General features: G+C 45.7%; 1 protein-coding gene across 12 annotated transcripts in view; it reads right to left on the bottom strand.

Annotated features, from left to right (window-relative positions):
* The window catches only part of unc-13, an 820,923-nt gene that overhangs the window by 85,266 nt on the left and 718,220 nt on the right, over window positions 1–17,437 (bottom strand). For all 12 annotated transcript variants that reach the window (XM_071690929.1, XM_071690930.1, XM_071690920.1 and 9 more), the window contains one exon: window positions 11,553–11,627. In XM_071690929.1, coding sequence (XP_071547030.1) covers window positions 11,553–11,627 — 75 coding nt within the window. The remainder of the gene's footprint in view (window positions 1–11,552; window positions 11,628–17,437) is intronic.

Raw genomic sequence — 17,437 nt, 5'->3', positions numbered from 1 at the left:
GAGGTTACTTTATGAGTACAATTTCCTTAATTAATGGACGTTAGGGGGGTCTGGTAGAGATAATGGGGAAATATGAGTTAATGGTAAAAATGGGCTAATTGAGGATGAGCATCGACCAATGTCTGGGGTAGGAGTGTGGAGGGAGGCGGGGGTGTTGTGTGGAGTGGATGAGAACGTCTGGGGTTTGTGCACAGAGAGAGAGAGAGAGAGAGAGAGAGAGAGAGAGAGAGAGAGAGAGAGAGAGAGAGTCTTTTGTTATAGCGAGAGAATAATAAGTAAGCCGGAGAGGCCGACCCTGGTGACGTAAAACAATAGCCTGCCATCTTTTAAACACCTGCCGCTCTTTTATTAAAATACAAACACAAGAGAACCTCGGAACTTTCTCCAAGTCGATGTGAAACTTGTTAAAAATATTAATTTTACGTCGACGAGAAAATACTAGAGCAAGCAATTTTTATCAGCAATACTTTAACTTGATAAATGATCAAGAACAGCTAAAATCATACAGGAAGAACAGTTGTATAATGAATACAATAATGTATTAATAAGAGTTGGATACATTACTGTCTTTATTGAAAGAAGTCATTAGAGGTTTAATATGACTTACAAATAAATGATTTTCAAGCTTAATATCTTTACCCATATCTTTCTGAATAATTATATGGTGTTTCACGACAGTGTTCTTATGCTGAGAGGCAAATGGTTCATATCACAGGAACGAAAATATATGCAGGTCTCCTTGGCTGGAGGTGTTTACTGAGAACAGGTCAAATAGTCTGTGAAGGAAGGAGTTGGCGACACAAACAGAAAAACAGAGGAGAGGAAATGGCAGTTTATTAGGAGAGTTTTAAGTGTGTGGCAAGTGTAAACACCATGGTAAGTGAGGGTGTAGAGTGACACCAAGCAGAGTCTCTGCCAGCAGGAGAGTCAGTGGACTGGCTGTAGGTAGGTACAGTCGTGCAGAGTCTCTGCCAGCAGGAGAGTCAGTGGACTGGCTGTAGGTAGGTACAGTCGTGCAGAGTCTCTGCCAGCAGGAGAGTCAGTGGTTGGCTGTAGGTAGGTACAGTCGTGCAGAGTCTCTGCCAGCAGGAGAGTCAGTGGTTGGCTGTAGGTAGGTACAGTCGTGCAGAGTCTCTGCCAGCAGGAGAGTCAGTGGTTGGCTGTAGGTAGGTACAGTCGTGGAGGTAAAATTCAAGATGTGGGAAGCAGACTAACACGTAAGTGCAGAATCCCACGACAAATTATCCGTACAAGACACAAGAACAGAAGCCAATAAATAAGGGTGATGACGTATGATGATATAGCAGGAGGCAACACAGAGCCAAAGTAATGGTGAAGTTGAGGATGAGAAACAAGGCAATTCTTGGGTAACACATGGTGGAAGTTGAGGAAGCTGGCCAGTAAGTAAGTGCTCTCGCCAACCTGATATTATATAACTGTAATGAAGAGAGGCAAGTTATGTGGGGAGGTACAGGCCATGACCGTAATGGTATGGATGACGGGAATTTTGAACCACAGGAAGGAGACGACCACATGCGAACAGTCAATGTTGGAAACACAGACACAGAGACGAGAGCAGAGATGACCAACACAGGCAGACACCAGAAGACACGTAGTCCTGCACCGAGCCATACCGAGGGTAAACCCCAGGCGAACACTCTGCTGGGGGAGGAGGAGCAGTGTGTAAGGAGAGAAGAACAATTTGCTGGGGAGGACAACAATCGGTTGGGGAGTTCTGTTGTGGAAGAACAATTGTGAACGTAACAAGCAACTCAAGAAGAAAGGAATGTTATGAACAGATGAACAATTAGTATATAAGGTGTTATACAATACGACCGACTCTAGGATAAAAGTTTTATCAACAAACGAGAAATGGTAAAATAAAATACAGAACACATGTTATACACAGCCAAATAACAACTATTCCGCTCATAATAAACAAAATTCTGTACGGAATAATAACATATCAATACACAGGAGACATTTGTTGTAATAAATATCTGTACGTCTATAAAAGCGTATATAACACATGGATCAGTAGAACATAGTGATGAAGAAAGGATGTAGTGGAGTAAAATGTTTGTTTTGCTAATAACAAAAGCCACAGAACCCGAGCATTAGCTGCCATTTTAAGGTCGGGCCTTTTGGAAAATGAATGTCGTGTGTTGTCCATAGTGATGATAAACCTACCTCTTACTACAGGAAGACAGGCTGTAGAAGTTGAGGAGAAAAAAAAAACAATGAGGGAAAGAGTGCTAAACATTGGCCGTGGAAGGAAAGAGGCTCACGGTGAATCAGCCGAGCCTGCAGCTGCCAACCCTCACACAAGATCTGTGGAGAGAGTTTCTACAGGAGACAGGAGAGTAAGAACGTGACAAAGAATTCAGGCAAGGTATCTATACATACATATGCATGTTTAACATCCAGGCATGATAGATCTATATAGATATGCAATATACTATCTATGATGAAGATGATGTATTCATACTACGTGGATGGATACCTGAAGGATTACAATATTGGAGGATTCATATCCTTATTGATTCATGACTCATTTATCTTACAAGTAGGGGGATCCTTGCTCTCTGAAGTGGAGAGGGGATTATCGAGGTGGTGATGCAAGGGTGATGGTGACGACAGTGGTGATGGTGATGACAGTGATGGTGGTGGGGGAGGGGTCACTTCTGGTGTCACGAGGAAACATGGGGGGGGGGGGGGGGGAAGCGATGCGTCCCTGGCCGGCGAAGGACACTGGAGAGGCCACGTGAGGTGACACTGAAGGGGCATCGTGGTGTCAATGAGCAGGTCGTTAGAAAGGCTGTTGAAGGGTCGGTGTAATGCGGTAGTGAAGGGCCAACGGAGGAAGGTCATGGAGAAAGAGCAATAATCACTGGATATGAAGTGTATAGTGAACTGGTGAGACACCATGATGGGTCACTATGGTCAGGCTCTGAAGGGCTAATAATAATAATATGTGAGGGAAACGTGAACTGGCATTCAGGGAACAGTTTGTAGGGGGTAGTGAATGGGGAAATGTAAGAATGCTTCGAATGGACAGTGATGGGGACGGGGGTGGTTAAATCACTCTGGGGTGAGGGAGGGGAGTACGTGATGGGGGGAGGGTGTGGTGAGGGGAGGAGGGTGTCAGGACACAGACTGCAGGGTGGTGGGGGCTACAGACCCAGAGTGAAGGTGCTCACGAGCCAGTGGCAGTATTGCCACGAGCTGCGGCACCTGGTCAACAGGGGCCGAGTGATGCACGTCACCCACTCCACACATGGCTCTGCATCTCTCATGGCCAAAGTCTGGCTCATGTGCCTCTCTGCATCTAACATCGCATCAGCTAACAAGTCTTGATACATTATAACTCTTTACAAGCATAGCAAAATTAATTCACTAAAGCTATAAAGCTTCGCTTCAAGTACCGAAATAAAAATATCTAAGCTAAACTAACTTGACTGAACAGTAGCAAAGGATAATAACAATAATTAGTCATCAGACGAGTTCACAAATAAAGATAACTGAATCATCGTGTGTAAAGTAGAGTAAAATAATAATATATATCAATGATAGAACCATCTAGGCACTAGTTGACGGCTACCTTCTCATTCTCTAGTGGTAAATATATCAAGAAACTGATTCTAATGGTGCCTAAGACCCATGCTGGTAACTGGCTCAGAGATGGACGAGCAGCGTGCACTGTGGTGAAATGTGGCGAGATGGTGGCGGTGAGGTGACTGTGGTGTGAAGTGTGGTAGTAGTAGTGTGGTGTGGTGAGAGGTGGTTTGGTCTTGAAGTAGTGTGGTAAGGTGATGGAGTGATGTGATGGTAGTGGTGTGACAGACGATGGCGTGGTGAGGTGGCTGGTATGTGGTGAGGCGATCATGTGGTATGTGGTGAGATGCTGTGATGGCATGGTATGGTGGTAGGTGTGGTGACGAGATGGTCTGGTGTAATGTGGTAAAGGTAATGGCTCTCATGTGCCTCTGCTGTGGCGGGGACAGCTGCCTGGTAGGGATCATTACGTGGTATACTCTACATGGTAAGGCTATGTGGTGAAGTGTGTGTGGTACATGACACACGGTGGTAAAGTCTGTAGTATTTTCATGTTGTGGCTAATGTGGTTGTGAGTTAACAGTGCGTGGTAGCGGGTGTTCAACAATTCATGGTATCAAGAGCTCAATAATGTGAGGTACCTAGTGATCAACAGGGTGTGGTAGTGTGTGTTAGCAAGTGTTCATCAGTGTGTGACAGTGAGCGTTCAACAATGTGTGATTGTGAACGTTAAAGCGCATGTGGTTGCGAGTGTTTAATAATGTGTGGTAGTGGATGTTGAACAGTGAATGGTAACGAGCGGTTAACGATATGTGGAAGCAAGTGTTCACCAGTGTAGCAGCCAGTGTTCAACAGTGAGTGGTAACCAGAGTTCAACAGTGTGGTAGCACGTGTTTAACAGGGCATGGTAGCTGTGCGTGCGGGCGTGCGTGTGTGGGGTTGTGCGTCCAGTAATTACACAGTTAGTGACAGTGGTTGATGGAGCGGTCGCCTCGCTGTCGGACCCAAGGTTCCCCCACGCCCCCTTCCCTCGCCCGTCCTCGGAATATTAACCAATTTACATTTGTTTATATTTCACTATCTCTACTTCATCCTTCTGCCTTTGTTATTAGCAGTTTATCCTTGAAGTCGATCACATCCCGGCCATCCAAGAGACGTGAACTCGCACACCATCGTCTCGGAACCCGCCTCCGATCGAAGCTGTACCGGGCCCCAGGTTGACACAGGGGTACTGTACACCTTCCACCAACTCCATGACTAAGGCTCAGCTTCTACCAACACACGCACTAAACACTAACCAATGTGGCTTCGTCCAGCAAGTACAACGGTACAGTTTCGAGCGACGCCTTCCGTGTAGATTCAGGAGTATTAAATTAAAGGTGCTTTTAGTGCATATACCACCTTCCGTCCCCGTGGCACCGAGTTACATGATTAAATGTAGACAACAACTAATATCTATAGCAACCCTTGCTTACTGTGACCACGTAATAACACATGATGAACACCTATAGATAGTCGACGTTGCTCAACTATGGGAACATGTGTATGGTAGGATTAGGGAGTCAATACGGAAGGTGGAACGACTTCATATCTATTTGTCTACAAAGTTACCCTAATAGATACGGCAACCCGCCAACTTTTCATCGATAGAATATTCGACAATAAACGGAAATATGTACACAAGTTACTATCTACAAAATGTTTTGTTCTGGAGGTCCAGTACACACACATTAAACCGCCCGGGTGTGGCCACAAAGAGCTTGACTGCCATCTTGTATTCAACAGCTTTAACGGAACAAACAATATTCCTCTATAACGCAGGAAACGGCGATCATGTATGAAAGAAACAGAAACATATATGTTTTTTCCGTACGATAGCGATGACCGTATAAGCCTGGATCTACGGGATACTCTTTCCCATCTCAGGTTCCCAGTCAGGAGACACGAACCCACGTCTCTTCATCAAGCTGGTGTAGGGGCTACACACGCGCTCTATACAAACCTGAGACCATCTATAGTGTTCGCCCGGGACATCCCGCAGGGGAGGGGAGGAATATACGTTCCTAGCCGATACCGTATCAAATATTCAAGGAATATTCTTGTGAATGGACGCGGCGGTGGAGAAACCCAGCCATCGAGCGAGGCAAAGTGGGCGTACGCCAGAATACGCAGTAGCAAAACTTTGGCCACAATTTTGGGGCGCGCCAACGACGGCTCTCGACCATCTAGGAGCACCCACGATGAGGGACGTGGGACGACACAGCCACACCAGTCCAGGTAAAACGAACACTATACAAGCGCAAAACTGGAGGTGAGCAACAATGCCGGCAGACAGATACAATTCAATGGCGCCATTGCACTGTAGGTGGGAGTGAAAAGACGCAAACAATATTTCGGAACTCGAGAAAAAGGCAGCACCAGTTCAGGCTCACAGACGGGCGTACTGAGCTAAAAGCAGTTATGTATATACAGTTTCCCAACGAATGCCTCCAGGTAATATTGTCTTTCCGGTGGTATATTAAAGCTAAAGTCATACAGCAAAACTCAGTATTTCCAGTTAGGTTAGACAGAGTAGGGCAGGTAGTATGTTAAACTTGGGCCATGCAGTACTTCCCAGTTGGTGTCATCACCAGATAAGCTGGGGTAACAATGCCTCTCTCCTGGTGTAGTGAGACTTTGGTAGTGTCGCTCAGCATAATCTAACCGTATGATCAGCTTGGCTGGTCTCCTAACTCCATGCGGTGAGGAAAGTGAGCTAATTACCCACTAACTGGCGCAACAATCCACAGACAACGGACATCCCAGGCGGCGGAACAACCACGTCTGTAGCAGGGTAACCCAGGTGGCCGGCCTACTGAGCCACAGGTAGTGCATTAAGCCAGTAAGCCATTGAGACTTATGGCTGGCGAGCGGAGGGCGGGCAGGGCATTATGCCAGACATATCATTAGTCTCGTGAGCGTTATGTTCACGTCAGGAGGAGCAATTTACTGAGCACATTACAAGCCCCAGGCCGAGTAATTAGTGTCTACGAGAAAGAAAACAAAGCCAGACGAGATGTTTCCAAGAATGAGCTCTCTCGCTCTCTGGCTTTACACTTACTCTCGCATCACATGACAAATAACATGACTCCCACGCCAGGCAAAACCTTCAACAGCCTAAGGAATATTACCCTCAGGAAGTGTTTACAATTACGAAGGCTGCTCTATCAGGCATTAGCCCGTGCACGAGCGTCGAGACTCGAGTCCAATCAACACAGGATATTTTCTCAAAGTAAATTACAGTCGAGTGGAGCCGTCAGGGAAAGAATTTGTGGAATATGAGTTTACCGTCGAGGCTCCGGTAAGTTACAGAGAACGGTCGGTCATGAAGAACCTACATCCGGGGGTGTGACACGAGATCCTCTCTGCGCTGTCGTCTGCAACCGAGGTTTCGCTCAGTGCTCCTGCTCAGGACCTTGCTAGAAGAGGTGTTGTACGAGATCTTTAACGCACAAGCAGTGATGCTACCTGTAAGACTGGGTCCCTAGTCTTAATCTGGCGGTGTGTGTGTGTGTGTGTGTGTGTGTGTGTGTGTGGAGGGTCGGGAGGGAAGGTCAGGTGTGTGGATGGAACCACACAGAGGCAGTCCACTAAGACCCACAGTTACACGTGACGAAGGTCGTTGTAACGTCACGCCGCACATCGTACTATGAGCTGTAACGTTCGTGAGGGGAAGATAACGCGTTACTGCATGGTACCTGATGGCTACTGGTTGACGGTTATGTTACAGTGAGGCGTACCGGCAGGGTTGCTGTGAAGTTGTGACGGTTATATGTAAGTTTGGTGGGACGAGCTCGTGCCATTTTGGTAATGTCGAGTGATGGGAGGACAGTAACATTGTGGTGTGGCGGAGCTTGCGCTGTGATGAGGAAATGCGTGACGTGTACCTTGCTGTGACATGGAGGTACCCGTATGTTACTATAACGTCATGCGCTGGTGTTGTACTGTGCTTCTGGTGTGACGGGTAAGTGTTACTGTGCTTCTGGTGTGACGGGCAAGTGTTACTGTGCTTCTGGTGTGACGGACAAGTGTTACTGTGCTTCTGGTGTGACGGGCAAGTGTTACTGTGCTTCTGGTGTGACGGGCAAGTGTTACTGTGCTTCTGGTGTGATGGGCAAGTGTTACTGTGCTTCTGGTGTGATGGGCAAGTGTTACTGTGCTTCTGGTGTGACGGGCAAGTGTTACTGGGCTACTGGTGTAACGGGCAAGTGTTACTGTGCTACTGGTGTAACGGGCAAGTGTTACTGTGCTACTGGTGTAACGGGCAAGTGTTACTGTGCTACTGGTGTGACGGGCAAGTGTTAATGCGGTTCTGATGTGACGGGCAAAAAGGTAACATGCTACTGTTACGTGAGAGGCACTTAACAGTTACTGAGGTATAAATAACAGATGTTATACACAATGAGGTAATAAATGAGCTGGCAATACTGCCATGTGACGCACCATCTGACCCACAGATGGCTGTACCATGTGACGCACCACCTGAGTCATAGGTAGCTATACCATCTGACTCAAAGATGGATGTACCATGTGACACACCATCTGACTCACAGATGGCTGTACTGTGTGAGCCTCAGTAGTCTACATGTGGCTTGCAGCTTGTAACATTAAATAACAAATGTACATTTATGTCTTATAATGAAAATAAGGATTATATATATATATATATATATATATATATATATATATATATATATATATATATATATATACATACCATGAATCAAATATGTAATATGTATGAACTGCTTGTGTCAATGTGCGGCATGGTGATAAAATGTGTGGATGAGGAGTGGATGATTTCTGACATGAACAAAAAAATATAGACAAAAACATTATAACCTTGGCACTGGTCATAGCCATAATGATAATAATAAAGAAGTAATAAATATAGAAAAACAGTACTTACAGGGACCTAAGCCGAGGAAAGAGAGACAGACAAGGGGAAGAAGAGAAATCAGACAACAAGCAATTGCTAAGTGACCCCCAGGTCACCTTCCTCGGGGCAGGTCACGTCGGGTGAGGTGAGATCACAGCAGCAGCAGCCTGGCTGTGACCCGATCTCCTGGTCACTACCTCGGTCACAACCCTTTGTTACAAGGTCCTTCCGTTACGTCTGGGGTATAACAACTTTATGGTTACAAAGGAAGGATAGGAACTACAATGTTACAATTTCTTTCAATAAAGACAGGCCGATAATTTTTCGTTACAACGGGGGTTCCTGATTGGAGAAGAGGTTAACTACGAGTTAACAGGGTAGAGCTAGGGGGGAATGGGTCATTTACTTGTGTAAAGCGAAAGAAAAATACTTTGTTAAAATTGGCCACAGGTGGAGCTTCCCTTAATTACAGCAAAGGGAAAATGAAAGTAGCCTATTGTTAATCAAGACTGCAAGGGGGTAATTACTGAAGGTAGGGGAACACCAGCACCTACAGGTTGGTAATTGGCTGAACAACCACCTAGCCAGTGATTAGGAAAGGGAGAGAGAGGGTGGGGTCAACCCTTGGGTACGCCAAGACTTATCAACTCATTAGTTAATACATTAGAGGCAGACGTCCAGCACCCCAGGTCTTGGAACACATGGAAACAAACAGGTCCCTAGTAACTGGAATGGAAGGGAACAGACACCCTTGTTACTGGGATGGAAGGGAACATAGTGAAGCATAATTAGTGGGACGGGAGGAAAAGTAAACTATATTAAGTGGAATAGTAAAACAAAGAAACGCCAAACTTGCTAATGATGGGAGAGAAGAATCATTAAACCACGTCAGGAGGAAGGAACCAAACCTTATTTACAACCAGAGGATAGAGACCGCCTCCCACCCCACCCCGTCCCACCTTGTGCCATCACCGCGCTGGCCACAAACCTTACATTACAAAATGAAAAAAGGAAGAAAATGGACGTAAAAAGGAGTTTCAATCTCTGGTTAAGGGGCAACACCATGCAATGTGGAAGACGCCAAGACCCTTTCAGCGGTGGCAATGGTCGTTACAGGTCAGACTGTGGTCGTTACTGGGCAGACAGATTGTGACAAGCCAGACTGTGGCTGTTACAGATCAGACGGTGGTCGTTACAGGCCTGACTGGTTGTCACAGACATGACAGTGATTTTAACAGGCTAGACAACAGTCGTTATTGGCTAGGCAGGTTGTTACAAGCCAGACAGGCTCCACTAGTGGTTATATGTCAGTGAGGGAAGGCAAGCCATGGTACATCATCAAGCCACCATCACTGGTAAAAGACCTGTAGCTCCGCCAAATTCCTTGGGGTTGACAGGCAAAGTGACACTTTCTGATGAGCAACTCGTACGTTCACAGCAAAAGGTCGACCATCTTCTCGCCGGAAATCAAATCCATGAACTAGCTAAGAGGCGAACTGCTAGCTTATTGAGCAAAGTCTCACGGATCACCGAAGCTTTGAGCCACTATTGCCCGGCAGTAAAGGCAGTAAGATCGAACCTCCGCCTACCCAGACTGTGTTTAATTGTATTCTTGTACATCTAACCACTGTCCTGAAGAGGCTGTTTCGATGCCTTACTGCCAATCGAACCACTACTGAACCAACGGGTGAACGAATTCTTCCTTACAGAACGAAGCCTGGCTTGATCAGAGACTGAGATCACTGACTAGGGAGACAAGTCACTATGTGATCATCCAAGATCAAAATACTTCCATCAACACTGAACGAACCTTCTGCTTGAACCAAACCACTTACTAGCCCGGAGTCGAACCACCCAAAATAATTTCCCAAACAGGAGTCGAATCATCCATACCTCTTCCCAGTCAAGGGACGAAATAACAAAACGACACCCTTGCTCCTCCCTGTCTATATGCCAGGCCACACCTGGATTACGAGTCATGCAATGCTTGGCTGACACTGGACTCACCCATTGCCCAAACCAGGACAACAATATCTCTCTGGACAAACTAAATAATCGAACAATGGCGTTACACTTTATGTGTACTACCAACACCAGCTGCCTGGCCAAGAGTCAAACCAATCCTTTATGAAGAGCTGGACCAACGGTGAAGTAAGCAACGAATCATCGTTTCGAACCAACACGTCAGTAAAGGTCAAATCCCTACCCTGATAGCTGTGGCAAACCATCACTTACCAAGGAGCTGAACAACCTACTTAATAAAATATGAAATCAACATGTCAGAACTCCAGACAGCTCAGTGGCGTAGAGAGGAGAAAATTAAAGGGAGGAGGAGGAGGAGGAAGGCACGGGAGAATGTAGGAGGAACAGTCATGAAAACCTTTGGGCCAGTCACTCAACTACTAGGTTGAGGCAAGAGTGACAACGGGACGCCGGAGTAACTCAGGGTGGTGACGCGGGTGTTAGTGAGTGGCTGTCAGAGGAGGAGTGACCTGGGAGTCCTCCGAGTTCCTGGAAGCTATAGGTTTATAGATCATGTGTTTCATATAGTAACAAGAGACTATAACACACGGCAGCACACCGTCTATAGTACATTTACAGTGAAGGGATATGAGAAAACAGCAAGATTACTTGAGGGTTTTCTATATAGATAAATAGACATTAGGATCTTTAGACAAGCTGGTATGCAAGGAAGGCTGTTATACTTCACCATCTATTACAGAGGAAATGAGTTTTTCTTTTCACAGTCTAGGTAAGGAAGACTATAAGAAGTAAACCATCTTTCACTCATCGTGAGGCAGTAAACTAGTAGAAGTTTACTCAAGCAAGGTATGAAATGCCTTACCAATAGGGATTAAATCACAAAGAAGATAAAAGGTTGAATACACAAAACAGAGAACATACACGCTGCTGTTTTAACATACACCATTTTATCGTCCAGTTTTGTAACCTACAAAACTATACACTAGAGTTGTATTCTCTGCTTTATACTATCTTATGTATACCAATTATCGTTTCACCATGTTGAAGACTGTCTCTATAAGTTAGGGTTTATGTCAGCCACGGATGGTATACTCACCAACTCCTCGTCGTTGAGCGACGCCCTAGGCACGGCTGACGTCAACCCTGCGTTCCTCTTCGTCGCCGCCATCGTCTGCGACCGCCGCAGGAGGGGAGAACCGGAGGCAAAAGGAGAATTAATAACGTCTTTGTACTGGTGGTCAAGAATGGAGGAGGAGGAGGAGGTAACAGAAGAACAGAAAGACGAAGACTGAAGAAACCAGGAGACAGTGACGAACGAAAGATTCATGTGATACGATGATAAGAATTGTGTCATGATTATATGATTACAAGACAGGCCACCGGAGGGTTGGATGATGGTGATGACTTAAGACGAACACAACACGAGGCGAGGCCGCAGAGTGCTGCCTTCGTGTGACCCACCCACCAGGAGGTGAGGCGGACGCTGCATCTAGTGAGAGATACTGGAAGAAATATGGTTCACGGTCAAGGAAGAAGAAAGGAAGGAAATGTAACAGGAAATGGCGACGAGAGGGTTGGGTAAGTACTAAAGAAAAGGAACATCTTGTGCAATAGTGTACAGGAGAGGGATGGAAGCAGCGGTGCAGACTGAAGAGCTTGTAGAACATGACGGATGAGTCGTTGATGTGGGTGGCTATAGAGTGGACACTGTGGAGCTAGTGACAACATGGATATATGACTGACTGTACATGTACACTCCATGCACACACACACGGGGTCGCCAAGTGGTGAGCACTTGCCGTGAACTGCAGCGCCTATGGAGATGATAGTGAAGGTGTTGATAGTGAAGATGGTGATGACAGTGATGGTAGTGAAGCTGGTGATGATAGTGGTGATCATGATGATGGTGTAGATGGACAGGGACCGCTTGATGGTGATGATGGGGCTTCGCCAGGACATGGTATACGATATGGCAACGTTGGATAAAGAGGCCGATGACGTAGGAAAAACATAGTGATGATGGCGACGTAAAGATGGGCCAGGTCGTGATGGGAATAATGGTGATGGTGCGCTTGTTGCTCACAGGTATACCCAGCGATGTGAGGGACATACGGAACTCATACATACAGTGATAGCTCGAGGTTCAGTTATACCTAGCGAATGACGATGATGGATGTCACGTGTTGAGGTACGAGGGGTGATAATGAGATGGTACGAAGTGACATGTTCCTCATCTCCAGCACGGCAGTGTCGCGAGATATCACAATGATCTAAATCATCTTCTAAATACCAGAGATTCCCACAGTATACACTATGTTCAAGCACGGGGCATTATATTTCTTAAATTCAAATCCTACACTAAATGTGAGACTTGATACAGTGGAAACCTTCACAAGGCACTGCATCATGAGGGCCAGCGTCAGGCCTTTCACACTACGGTCAAGACACAGTAGCCCCGAGACGCTACCGGCATAGAGAGAGAAAATATTCTTTCGCTCCTGGTTGTAACCCACGATCAGAAAAAGAGCAATGTATGAAAAAAGTGCGGTTACACAAACGCGAAGAAACCGCTGGAAACGAACAAGGGAAATCGCGCCAGCAGCAGCAGCAGCAGCGGCGGCGGTGGGAGGGAAGAAGACAAAGCTGGGCGGGAACGCGCACGCCGGGGTCAGGGAGGGGTTGGCCTAGGCCAAAGGCGGCCCGCCCATACCCCCACCATCAAATATTAACGTGCCATCCAACGGGGGGAGAGAGAGAGAGAGAGAGAGAGAGAGAGAGAGAGAGAGAGAGAGAGAGAGAGAGAGAGAGAATAATAACTGATGAAGAAGAGGTAAATACCAGACAGAGGGGGAGAGGGAACGTCATAACAGGAAACAAAAGAGAAAAGGTACTAAAAAGCGGGGCAGAGGGAAGGGGTTGGACAGAAATGACAATAGACGAGGCAGCAGGACGAAGAAAACGTAAGAGGCAACGGAAAGAAAAAGAATTGAGCGATTAATGGCAGCCATGAGGCAAGTGAGAGACAGAGGGAATAAAACATACAAATGTAACAGAAATAAGGTAAAAAAAATCATGATTCATGGCAGAGGTGGGGGAAGAGATGGTGAAAGAAGCTGACTGATGATAAGAAGATAAGTATAAGATAAAAGGAGCCCGCAGTGACGGCTGGTATCTCAGAGGGAAGATACCGTATGACCGGTAATGCTGGCCCAACTCTGCGGCCCAGAGTAACACTCTCTTGCCCACAGAATGCTGATAAAACCAAAACCTTGTGGACGCTAAGTAAAGGCTGGCTGGTTTATGATGACCACGGTACATATCCAACACAAAGCAAAAACTCCCTCGTGGTACCGGCTTTACTTAACACTGAGCCATAACACACTCGCAAATATTCTCTCCTTTATACATAACTGGCTTCTGTCTGGTCAGGCGAAAATACCCGTCATTACCTAACTCACGAACGTGAGCGCATGACGCACCTATGTACATCCACAGTGACCTGATCCTGTCTTATGGTCCAGCCAGGAAGGTCTTGCGTTAATATAAACTGCCATTATATATACCTACGTCAGAGTCCAGGTTTACCTGGTCATAAATCGCATTCAACTCTAAATACCATTTGTCCGTTAACCAAGTTAACAAATGCCAGTCTAGCTGAAGAGGATTGAAGCTAAGTTCACATTCTGCAATCTGTGAAGAGGATTGTCCTTTCGTCTCCGCTGATGTATGCGAGGTGTCATGACGGGAATATACTGTAGTTATAATGACCGTGCGTTCGTGCTGTCGCGTGAGATTTTATGGGAAATGCCCTAGCCTTTTCGGCACTATGTTATGTTCTTTATCATTCCTAAATATACCCGAGATTCGCAGTAAGACTGTGATTATGTCGGATTTTGTCCACTGGATCTGTAAAATGAGCAAGAATGCCAACTGTCTTTTGAGTGATTAAGGTAAAGGAAAGAAATGTAGAGGACCAGCGTTTTCACGGTGTGTGCATTAATCTAGCGGCAAGCGTCGGTCTGGTCTGGCTAGCGTGATGTACGCGAGTGATTCGCCCACCACTGTGGGCCATCCACTTAAGTATATCGCATGCTACGCGCCGGTAGATGGTCCCCTTGAATGCGATTTGCGAGTTCGGCGTCAACCCTGCCGCCGACGCTAACGATGTTGCCGTCTGTATTTCAAATGAGGAGCGAACAAGGCTCCAGCAGGACAGGAACTGCTCCCACTATATTATGTCTTACAGCACCATTAACACATCCGCTTCTCCGTCGCTTCTTCATATTTTCTTTCGCTTCGTGCTCTTCCTTTCTTCTACGCCAGGATACCTAACCCGTACAACTACCATCTCTGACGAGGACGTACATAAATAAGGTTTCGGAAGCCAAAATTCTCAAATGTTGACACCTGCAAGTCAAGCAGCCGTACACCAACTCACAGAAAAATTATTGGACGTGTATTTAACAGAGGTTCTTGTCTCTAGGAAAAGAAGACGAGGAAAAGTAAAACTACGTCGTTAAAACTTCTCACTCCAGAGGAGCCATCATTCTCCTCTACTGATTGTAGCGCAGCCTTACTGCTGTAAGATCCACAAAGGAGGAGTTCCAGGAATATGTATTATTAATATGCATTTTGTTTGCCAAGTCTGGGAAGCGTCGGCTCCGCCATAACGAGCACTAACGACTCCAGTACATACTCCGAGGATAATCACTTGAAGTCATTCCAAGAGGCTCGACCTTGTAATTGTGGCCATAGTCTTTCAAATGAAAGAAACAAATGCGTAGGTAAAACCCAAAAATGTTAACGGTGGATTGATTAGATCTCGTATGTGATTTCTGAAGTCATGACAGTTTATGCCTGGTCCGCTCCACCACCAAGAGTTTAACCATCGTACTTTACATGACATTTTTTTCAAGATTTTATCATCCTAACACTTTTCTTCCGTCGACATCCGGGGCCTCAAAGGTTAGCGCAATAAGACTGGCCTGGATTCACGAGGGTCACGACGATAAATCCTCCTGGAATTCTGCGCCTCGCCAACTCGAAGCAGTTTCTCCTGCACCTCTGGTCGCGTGCGGAAACCTCCACTGATACGCACTTTACCAAACTCGATTCCTGATTTCCTTTGCAACTGCCGTAGACAATATGGTGGAGACCAGAGACAGAGCACATCATTCCCTCTTGGTTCTTTAGCAATTTTGAGACAGAAATTGTTAATGTTATATATTGATACACAAATTCCCATCCTCTTCCAAGTGACAGAATTCTTTGTTACGCCGTACCGGTCGCCACTGCCACATGACCAATAAATGCCGGAGCACGTGAGTTGCCAAAGGCTAACTTAGTTTGCGCTTGAAGAAAATGAGCAAAGTTGGGGAGTTTCCTCACGACTTCCAACTTCCCCACAAACCCCGAGGGGCGGACCTGTGGGAAATACAGGGAAATACTGGCCTCCCTGAATGGCAAGAACAGATAAGATTTCAAATTCGGGGCAAGATTTATTGCCGCGCGAAGGAAAAAAACTTGAGGCGAAGGAATTGCTTTTAAGAACTTGATGGTTAAGATGAAGTGAGAACAAGAGATGAAGAATGATGGGGGTGATAGCAAGGATTGGTGGGCCCACGGCCAGCAGTATTGGAAAGGTCAGTGATTACTCTTAAGTGGCAACTCCTACGTCCTCGATGATTGGCTGATGGGGTATCACCTTTAACAGCTGATGTCTTCCGGGTTCTGAATGTAATATGACCAAGTATTACAATAATATCGAACTTATCGTCAAATGTGGTTCCTTTATGTTCTAAATCATATTTATGGTTACTACTGCTTCCGTTCACTTAATTTTTACGTATACTTAAGTCTTGGGTACACATGGGTTTAAATCATACACTGCATAAAATACTACAAACTCAAGGAATTCTCACATGAGCATATTTCACAGTTATGAGGTGCTGATTATACCATTAAAAACGTATATTTCCGAAAATCTATACCTTAACGCAGGGCACACTATCATGGCATTAAATCACGAGGTACAGACACGACCAGCGAAGGCAGACAGCCCCACTTGCTTCATTGATGAGACAGATCGAAGTCGGTATATCTAACTAGTGGAAACTTTCATCCATAAACCACTGTGGACCACTTGACGCGTAAGGAAAACTCGTGGCGATGCTTTTATTTCAACCAAAAGTGTTTTGCTTATCTGAAGTAGGTTTTAGGTTCAGAACTGACCGACTGCAGCCAAATTTATAACCTAAATAAAATTTGTCTTAACCCTCATCGTCAGAGGTGCAGTTCAATTACTGCAAACTTACCGAGTATTATTTTTTTTTCAAGTTCAATCACATTTACTGCAGTACAATATCTTCTTTCAAGGATTACCGATGACTTTGACACACATGCTTCACTAATTCAGTATGGGGCTAACTGGCAAGTTAAGATCTATCCGGCTACATAGCTGTTATCTTCATAATGTACACAGAAGGTTTACACTGATTCCCTCTCATGTAACTTTCCAACGTTCCCGGGTAAGACCTGCATTAAACCTGACACACAATTTTCTTTCCAATGTTGTCATTAATCTTCTTTACCGTAAATCTGGATCATCATCATCAACACTTTTTTGACTTAAGAGTATTGGATGTATATGAGCTCTGAATGAACCATTAGGGACATCAAGGCTGTTAGACTGTTAGCAATAAGGTGAACGCAAGGGTGTAAATCCAGGGACAGATCTCCGCTATGCTGAGGGTGGGCTGGGGAATATGGGAGGTAAATCAGCTGCTGTTTCCAGATGACGCGGCTCTAGTGGCAGACTCCAGAGAAAAACTCCAGAGGCTGGCAACATGCTATGTACCTGGCCCACCACATACCATGTTTCCAATGGCCTACAAGTTTGTCTGGTATGGCCATATCTTCCTCTGGAAGCATCATTGCCATACTTCACCCGCTGAATTTTTAACAATCATTACTTCTCCTGAA

This window comes from Panulirus ornatus, chromosome 49 (genome assembly GCF_036320965.1).
Source record: "Panulirus ornatus isolate Po-2019 chromosome 49, ASM3632096v1, whole genome shotgun sequence".
In the NCBI taxonomy this organism is placed as follows: Eukaryota; Metazoa; Arthropoda; class Malacostraca; order Decapoda; family Palinuridae; genus Panulirus; species Panulirus ornatus.
Note: the sequence above shows the minus strand (reverse complement) of the source record. Positions and strands in the feature narration are given on the sequence as shown.